The sequence below is a fragment of the Brassica rapa genome, chromosome A05 (assembly GCF_000309985.2).
Source record: "Brassica rapa cultivar Chiifu-401-42 chromosome A05, CAAS_Brap_v3.01, whole genome shotgun sequence".
Taxonomy (NCBI): domain Eukaryota; kingdom Viridiplantae; phylum Streptophyta; class Magnoliopsida; order Brassicales; family Brassicaceae; genus Brassica; species Brassica rapa.
The window spans coordinates 3,202,172-3,211,956 of record NC_024799.2 but is presented as its reverse complement, the minus strand read 5'-3'; the positions used below and the strand labels follow the sequence as shown (position 1 = coordinate 3,211,956).

General features: G+C 34.4%; 1 protein-coding gene across 1 annotated transcript; it reads right to left on the bottom strand.

The window, feature by feature from the left end:
• Window positions 1-4,621: 4,621 nt before the first annotated feature.
• Window positions 4,622-6,175, bottom strand: LOC103867018 (aspartic proteinase PCS1). Its single transcript, XM_009145045.3, has one exon. The coding sequence runs from the start codon at window positions 6,118-6,120 to the stop codon at window positions 4,792-4,794; it is 1,329 nt and encodes a 442-aa protein (XP_009143293.1). The 5' UTR covers window positions 6,121-6,175; the 3' UTR covers window positions 4,622-4,791.
• Window positions 6,176-9,785: the final 3,610 nt, after the last annotated feature.

Sequence of the window (9,785 nt, the reverse complement as noted above, 5' to 3'; positions counted from 1 at the left end):
CACACTTGAAGCACGGATTAAGATCTAAAATAGACAAATACAATTACAAAAAAACGGATATATGTGTATATAATTACAAAGAAACGAATGTATGCCGGTGGATCAACCTTTAAATTACTATTATTTCATAACATATATTTTTATTGATTACATAAAAAACACAAATATAGTTACAAAAACACACAAATATGAAAATTAAAGTTTTTAAAGAAAAATTAAAAAAAAAGGTATTTCCGCCCTTTGAAGGGCGGATCAGAATCTAGTTCAGAAGTTAAAACTAAACACTAGAGTGATTATATTATATATCATATCTGTTGCAAATCCAAACAAAAAAAAGTTTTAACCGAGAATAAAGTTAATAACCTTTTGTTTTTATTTGATTATATATATAACAAAAAAAATTCTTGATGCTTCTTGGTTGAACGCCAAAGACCAACATATAGAAATAAACATCATGGATCCTTTATGTAAAGTCAAAATATAATTATAGTATGGAATCGAAATTGTATTTTATTAGCAATTGCCAGCCACAGCGCAACTGAAGCTCTTATTTGGTGCTAAGCATCTATCTCTTGGAATTAAACTACAATGATTTTTTTTTGATCAAAACAAAAAACTACAATGATTTTATGTTCGTGATAGATTCATAGTAGATATTTGATGAGTTTAATACAGAAAATATACCCAAACAAATACAGTATAGCAACTTTTAGATATACATTCAAGATTTACTCATGAAACTAGTAGAAAAACAAGATATCAATCGAAGGAATATTCTCAAAGCTGCTGAATTGGCCAAGAAGGCAAGAATACTAGAACACAATCTCAACATCTTGTAAATCTCCTGAAATTCTGTGTATTAATCACCCCACTCACTCAAATATAAAAACATAAGATTAAAAATACAAATTACACATTGTCTTAATTATTGATCTCTTTTCATACCAACTGTACTTTGAACAGTAAAACATAGTTATTGTTTTTAAGTTTATTTTGAAAATTGGATCTCATCATCAGTGACCATGATTGTTTTTATTTAGATCTACTTCTTCGGTTTATTTGGCAATGATTATGTAGATCAAATTTATAGCATGTCAACACTTTTCACCATGTCGTCGCCACTACTACCATTTCTGGAGACCTCCTGAATAAAAGTCTAAAAATTTCATATATCATTGCATTATCACACTCTCCATCTATGGGGGCAGTGTGTATGTTGTTTGTTTTCCTATAACATTGATGTTCTGAGAACATTATCCAACGAGAACTGGGAAGAGAATTAACTTAGAGAAAAGGCGGGCTAGTGATGGTTGATTTAACGGGATTTTGGGTTTTTTTTTGGGAGGCTATTTTACAAAGTGGTCAATTTCTCTTTTAACAGTTTTCAAGTGTTATTCTATGCAAACATATTGTTTTTGGATCAACTTGCAAACATATCTCAAGTGTTGTTCTATGCAATATTTTGCTAGATATATCACATATACATGTAAACAACTGTTTTTTCAAAAGAAATTCCATTAGGTGGAGATCAAGAGGAAATATAAAAAATATAAAATTGGCAAATAAAAGCATATATTAGTAGTCATCCCCACAAATCCAAAGGATCTTTGTTTAATGATTGTAAAATGTTTGATTGTTCATTAGCATGCTTAATTTGGATTATTATTATAGACATATCCGGAGTTCCGGACAATTTCATTGACTTACCTTTACTTTATTCTTTCGTGGCCGTTCTGTATAGTTTTATTTAATCAACAATTATTGAGGATTGTTAATTTACTATTCTATTATCTCTTCTCATATCCAAAACTAATGAAAAGTGTCACTAGTGCGCGGTTTTCTTCGAACGACAACAATTGTATATGTTGTTTTCTTTGTACCGACTACGAAGTAGGAAATGTTAGTATGTTACTCCATGCCATATAAACTCGAGTTATATCAAATGGTATTATAATTAACTTACATGATATGGAATATAGGACACAAACTGTAGTTATTTTTCCCTGGTTATAATTGTTTCTTCTTTTTTTTTGTGTATAATCATCCATAAGTTGTGACTAACTTCTTTAGAGCCATTAGCTAGCCATTTTTCCCCATGCAGCAGTCACGTGAAGAGACGAACAATTGCGACTTTGTGAGGTAGGCTTTATATATAAATTCTGCAAAGTCTTTTATATAATTATCAAGAATATAACCCATTTACATAGTTACATGAGAAGAAATTATGATAAATGTCACGTGTTGCCTCCAAAAATAACTACCATATATTGACCATCGGATTCAGCATATTTTATTCTATCTATTCGATCGTAGTAATAAAGCTACCAGTAAATGTAGTATTTGGTCACTTATGTGTAATTAACCATATTAATAAATACAAACTATTTTAACCGAGTTGACGGGGTCTAAATTGGTTATATGAGTTTTTTTTCGTTATCTTATACATAAAAGAAGGCCGAAGGCCAATATGAAGCTCTAGAAGGAGGGTAACCTCTATCCAAAATAACTATTTGAAACAAATACAAAAACGTAACGAAAATAGGCATTAGGGTCCATGTTTGGTCAACAATCACATCCGTGACACGCAAACGTGAACAATAATAGTAGAGACAAATGATCCAAATGATGAGAATACATACTTATGTATGACCACAATGAATACATTATCTAACTATACTAAAGAGCGGTACGTATTGCCAAAGTCACGAGTATTTAGACAAAAGCAGAAGTATACCACACAGTTTTTGAGTCTTTATAAAATAATCGAGTTCAAGAAAGAGACACATCGCCAGAAACTAGTTCAAGAAGAGACATATTACTAAAAAGAATGTGATCACTGATAAGTTAGACGGGTACAAGAAGAGACATAGACTTCTATTATTGATTGCTATAGGTTCTTTTCTAGTAGTATAGTATGTTATCATCATCAATTCTGTTGCGATTTGTTATTGCTAATTTTCCGAACAATGAAATCATTATTGCTAAGATCATCGACAAAACAGGTCTAATGGCAAACATGCAAATAGATGTGACATGTGTATGCATGGACATATATGAGTCCACATATTTTTTTATCTCTTTTAATGTGAGACAAAAAAATAAAAGTAGGTACCGATATGATCGAAGAAACTCCAAGCTTCAAAGAATCTAAACAAGTTTATAAAACAATTTTATCAAAAAAAAAAGTTTATAAAACAAAATAATGGATAGCTTTTGGGAGGGGGGAGGGATTTTATGGGTCTTTGGTAGCATCACATGAACAAATATGGAAACCCACCAGCATATGGCATGACTTACGTCTCCTTTGATATGCTTTGTCTTTTGATGTACCCCTTGTAGCATGTCTACACAATTATAATAGTATAAAGTTCAAAAACAAAGATAAAATAAAGGAGACCTCTCAACAATTATAAACTGAAATTAAGACTTCAAATAAACTGAAATTCGAAGATAATACTAAATATGTTTTAAGTTTTATTTATTTGGAAAAGACAATTATTGAAAGGATTGGGGGGACCTCCAAGTAGAGTCTTCAACGACATAGGCAAAGACCAATCCTATAATATTCGACATAATCCTAACTTATTTCATATTCCTATTAATTGGATCAATCGTTTTCAATCACAACATCATGATGGGTATGCCTACACATCAATATTCAGAATACCAATGGAATTTCTCTTCGTTTCATTTTATGGAAGGATAAGATTACGATAAACTGATACAAAATATAAATTGAATTTTGGAATATTGATTTTTTCCCAAGAAAAACCACCTTCTTGTTCCTTGCAAATTCTAAATAAAACCGAAATTATGGAGCAAATTGTGATTGTAGATATATAAATACAATGTTCACCAATATTAAAAATCAAAATTTAAAACATTAGTACCATTCTAGGGTGGTGGCGTATTGAAAAACAGTAACAAACTCTTTTAAAAATGAATTGCTCTAATGGGTAACGCACCACTCTTCACCATGTGGCACTTGATAGTCTCATCAGTGATTGGAGAATAGATTGGAGATCATCTTTTACATTGTTCAATGTTCAGACATCCGTTGCATGCATCAAGCTGCACATGAACTGCTCTGCCCCTATTATAGGCTAGCTTCAGGCCCAAAATTTATTGGCTTTCCAGAAAAAGTACCTAAGACTGTAACATCTCTAGACATCAACCAGCGAAAAGACCATGTTTCATTTTCCTTTTTTTTTTGAATATAAATGTTTCACTTTTTATTTCTCTAATATAAGACAGTGTTACCATTTGAACAGTCCATAACAACATTTGTTGGCTGATATTAACTCAATCTTATTTTAAGTAGTTACACTTTTTATTGTCAACAACTTAACATCACCGAGATTAATAAAAGCTACAAATATTTAAAGTTATTTCCAGTTAAATTCATGTGCATGTAAATTATAGGTACACTACTACATTTCATTCGTTAGGAAGTAGTGTTATATTGGATTGAGAGAATATAATATGATGAAATTGGGGAACTAATACATTGCTTGATCCATCTTGTATAGCCCCAACGATTATTGGGTCACAAGGCCTACTAAAACAAAAACGATTTGGGCCGAAGAGGGCCCTGAGCATGGGTTCTATCACGCGCCAAAAGTATTTAAATAAATTATAATTTCGATATAAAATGTATTTTAACTAGTATCCAACTATCCCCACAAAAAGCTCTACGAAACAATTCATATATAAAGCACAGCAAAAAGAATATGTATACTATACTATAAATAGATGTATATGGTCTAGTGGAATCCTATATCACACAGGTTATCAATTTCGCGATCTGAGCCGTTGACTAGCTTGATCACATCTAACGTCAGCACCAAATCCAACCCTTGATTTAGCAAGATCAAACTCCATCCACACGTTCTGTTGATGATGATGACCAATCACAAACGCTTCTACTCCCAAAAGATCGGAGTTCCCAAATGTGAAGCAATACACCTGATCTTTTCCTCTCAACCCAGCTCCGTTTACTCGGTACAACAGCTTCTGACCCGACACGCTCATCTCCGCCCCACGAAACATTAAACTAACAACGGGCAACCTCGAGAAATTGGGCCGGGTCAACGGCCCAACCCGGTAACAGAGGTCCATTGTCCCTTGGAACACAAAATTTGGATCTTCTACAACTTTGAGAACCGCCTTGGTTTGCGCCATAAACTCGGTTTTCAAGGCGGAGTAAACCGGACCCATCAGGAACGTGAATTGTGTACCGGAATCCACCATCGTCTGACCTGCCCCGGTATGGTCCGGTACGAACATAGATTTAGGTAGAGACAGCAACTTTGACCCGACCCGGATTCCTTCTAACTGGACCGTGTAAGCGACCCGGTCGAAATACGGTAACGGCGTCGTTTCACTAACCAAAGGCGTGTACTGGATAGGACCGGGCCACGAGGAACTCGCGTCACCAAGAAGCAGAATACCGGAGGAGTCTGAACCGGATATGCAATAAGAGAATTTAGAGAAACCCAGCTGGTTAACAAACGATAAAGAGCCCCGGTTCATTCCCATTAAACCGGTTGTTTTAGCGTCCTCCTCCGAATCAGAGCTTAAACCAGAGTCCATGCACCCGAATATAGTTCCGGGTCGGGCTGAGGATCCGATTACGAATATCTCGTGAGCTAAGCTGCCTTCTAGTGAGGTAGCGTCGGCGTAGGAGACTGCCACGTGGCAAAGATGGGTCTTCGAGTCACATGAAGCGGGTATGGGCAAGTCCCGGGTCCGGGTCCTGCAAATAGGCGAGGAGCAAGGTATAGGCGAGTAAGAAGAGGACGAAACCGGGTTAAACACGGATCCTAAGTTGGGAGCTTTCTTGCAGTGAAGCCATGAAAGCTCGCTTCCTGTGTCAAGAACCATCGAGATGTTTTGCGGTGGAGAGCCCACGGAGAGAGAAACGGTGAGAGTGACGTTATGTCTGAAAGAAAGCTTGTCTGAAGAAGACTGTGGAACATTCTTGGTTTTGAGAGAGAAGACTAGTGGTTCTTGATTTGGAGAAGATATCTTGCAGAACGTGAGAGGAAAAATAAGAAGCAAAATTGAAATTTGAAGCGATAAATTTGAAAGAGATGATGATGATGATGATGAAGCCATCATGTCTTTACTAAGTTTGTTACGTGCTTTGCCATCTTTAAATACAATATTGTGTGTTTTATTCTCTCTTGACTACGCTTTCCCGGTTCGTTTCGGTTTAGTCTAATCATTCCGAGCCAAAAAGAAAAAAACTTTGAATTTTAGGTGAAAAACTTTAACGTCTAAACAATAGTTTTAGTAGCTAGTCAAATCAAAACCAGACTACTTGGATAACTACAAAAATACTTTTCAGAAAACATAATCTTGTCTCGTCCTAACAAAAATCCTTCCACAAAGATCATTAGGGTTGTGTTGTCCATTTCAGTTGAATGTTATTAGGGTTTATTGGAGAGAGCCAAGTCTCAAACACAAAAGACAAGTTAGTGGACGAGTAGTTCTTTTTGGCTGTGTCTTTTGGTTTCTGTTTAGTCTCTGTAGCTCACATCAACTTTGTTCCTGCTTTCTTCGTGTTCCCACTTTCTACGGGACCTTTGTTTTTATTTAATTTTTTCTTTCTGTTTTTGGCTGAATTTTATTATTTTCTTGTATCATTTTTACTATAATTAAATAAAAAAGGAGATATCGTGTAAAGTTCTATTTTTAAATTCAATAACCGACTTCACGGAAAACAAACATATCAAAAACTAAAAAATGGTCGGATTGTTCCTTTTGTTCATCTTTTAAGACCACTATAGTCTAGCAAAGGTGTTAATGACAAAAAGCAAATGTCTCCTGCCTTATATTATGACTTTTTGATTAGTAGTATTTTGTTACCATACGTGAAAAGATGCCGCGTCTAAAGTGCTACCATTCAATTCGACCTCAGAAAGATTGACGTTAAAAAGATAGGATGACACAAGAACTGTGTAATTGTGTGTTTGATTTGGTCTGTTCCCATCACATGAATTTGAAAACAAAGTTTAAATTTTTGTCTCTTCACATTCTATCTCATTTCTTCCCATCATATACTGTCTCGTCTTTGTTTCCCATCACCTAACTGACCGTCGTATACGTAATGCATGCACTGAATATTCAAAATGATCTAAATAAAATATTTTTAAGATAAATATTTACCTTTAATATAAAATTGGAGATTACCTCCCCAATAGCACGTCAAACCAAGTCCTGCTAGCCTTCTAGTATATTTTAGGGAAAACGAAAGTTAAATTATTTTATTGTAATTTAGCAAAGTTTGTCAAAGTTGGCGAAAGGTGGATATGAAATCGATCAGAAAGTTTGTCAATGTGTGCTGGAGGCAACCCATTCCTAAGTTATTCCCAATGCTCAACAACTCTTTCCTATTGTGTTACCAAATAACTTAACGTCCTTTTCTTTCAACCATGTACCAACAAAAATAGTTTGGTGTTAGGACAATGGGTCTCAACAAATACGATTATAGAGTTACAGCTGCGACGTGGATATTTTAGTTGTCAAAATCACACATAAATCAAAATTGATTCCAAGGTGTTGACAAATACCTACTTAAATAATTTAAACATTTGTAGGAGATATGAATGACGCCTTGTGCATTAAATGTTGCCATTTTTTTCCTCAGGGTGATTGGCTATGAATTATGGACCAAGCTAATCATGTGAATGACTGAAGAAACTTTATGGAAGATGAGTTAGTCTCCACCAAAACAGAACTTGGATGGGATGGTTATCATGCTACTATGCTAGCGCACCATCAATATCTTCTAGTCATGGGCGTGCACTGTTCTGGCTATGATCTCTTTTAAACAAATAATATGCATCTTTAATTTTTGGAATATAATATATGTTGTAGATTTTTCTTAGGGTAAATGGGTAATGGTAGTAGGATTCAATTTCACAGTAGCTGGTTTTGCACCCAACTTAAGACTCTTGGGATTGGGCTACACATCTATTATCTTCTTAAAGAACCACTTATATTTGTAAACTTGCATTTACTTTAGTTGGTTACAAGCCTGTATATTGAAGTCGTGTGGATGTAGGATGTTCAAGGTTAGTTTTGATATAGACCCGTTTAGTTGAATTTTCGTTTGATTTGCATGCCATTTGCAAGGCTAACCTTGATATAGACCCGTTTGTCACATAAGTATTGTAAATTATGATAAATATGTATTATTTCAATTAATTTATCGTCAATAATTTAGTGGTTATCCTATTTTAGTATTTTGTGATATTAAAGGTCTACAAAATTAGTAATATTCAAACAATCGTCGAAAAACCAAAGCCAAGAAAAATTCTAAAAATGAATTGATAGTCAATTTTGGAATAAATGTGTTATTTGTATTCTTATGTATTTTCCGTGGCAAGGCCAGACCATTGCGTATGGGGACCAGCTCTCTTAACCGTATAATCTTGCGTGTAGACTTGTAGTATTATGGTATGTTAAGATTTTTGGAAGTCATCCAAGATTTAGTCGTGAGTGTGAAAGTGATCGAAGAAGATCAATACGTTACGACTCTGTGTGAACTGGTTTGTCCCATTTACTCATTAGGCTGCCAATTGACTCTTTCTGAGTCTATTATTTCGATTAGCGTGTGCATGTATGTTTGTTTAGTAAACTTCTGCTAATGTACTGTGAATTCAGCATCCAATTTTAGTGAATCTTATGTGTACGCTATAGTGCTAGGCAGGGCTCATTGTGAGGTCAGGTTGAGCAAGCGCATGCTTTATTAAGCATCTTGTTAGACAAAAGAGAAATTTATCTATATATATGTCCTATATTGACAATGGTAGCAAATAATGATATATGTCAAGAACATGTCTCTCCATACCTTTCTGATAATAATCGACCCAAACTATCTTAAAACAGTAAAAAAAGTTATAAACAAAACAAACTAAAATCTGATTTTATCTTTATTTGATGCAATCTGATTTTCGGAAAAAATTGAAAGTACTTATTTAAATCACACTCGAAAACCACAAATCGAGGAAGTGAAGAATGTGCTGCAGAATAAGACAAGAAAATTAGTGATCTACCTCAAACATTGCCTACAAATAACAACATTTTACATATATATATATTTTAAAGTGCGTGCATGTCTTATGTCGTCCGTGCAGGAAGCAATTTGAACGCAATCCGCGCTATATAATGCCATTCTATGTCACTCTCTAAGTGTTTAGCTTATGTTTGGTAGGTAACAATAGGCGACACTAGATGCCCTCGTTGGAATGTTTACACTAGTTATTTTAAGGAACATTATTTGAGAAAAGTCTTTATTCTGTCTACATCAACTGTTTTGATTACAGAAATTTCCCAGGCGGCTCAATAAGGGAAGATGTTTTCAATTCATGATTATAGCATAATCTACAAAGTAATTAGTGTTTTTTGTCTACCTAATAAGGCAAATGGTCGTATTAATGTTTGATAAAATGGTAATCCATCTTTGATACGATAGTGTGTGACATTATAGTGGTCTATAAATTACAAAGGCTGTCTCCAATAATATAGAGCATCATCAGATGCGTTGTAAAACTCTATTATTGCTTTCCTTCACATTTTGCTCTGTAGATACTGACCTCACAAATAATTATTCGGCCTTTCTAAGATTCTAAACCTCTAGGAGGCATCGTATCATTTGTTCTGTCTGTAGTTCAAAGTTTGTATAGCTGTACAATGCTGTCCAACATAACTTTCTCTATGTGGATGTGGAAATAAACCATGAGCTTTAAACATTAAAGAAACTGTTACGACTTGTAAGA

Coding starts and splice junctions, on each gene's coding strand:
- LOC103867018 (XM_009145045.3), bottom strand. CDS start 6,120: ATGATGGCTTCATCATCATCATCATCATCTCTTTCAAATTTATCGCTT.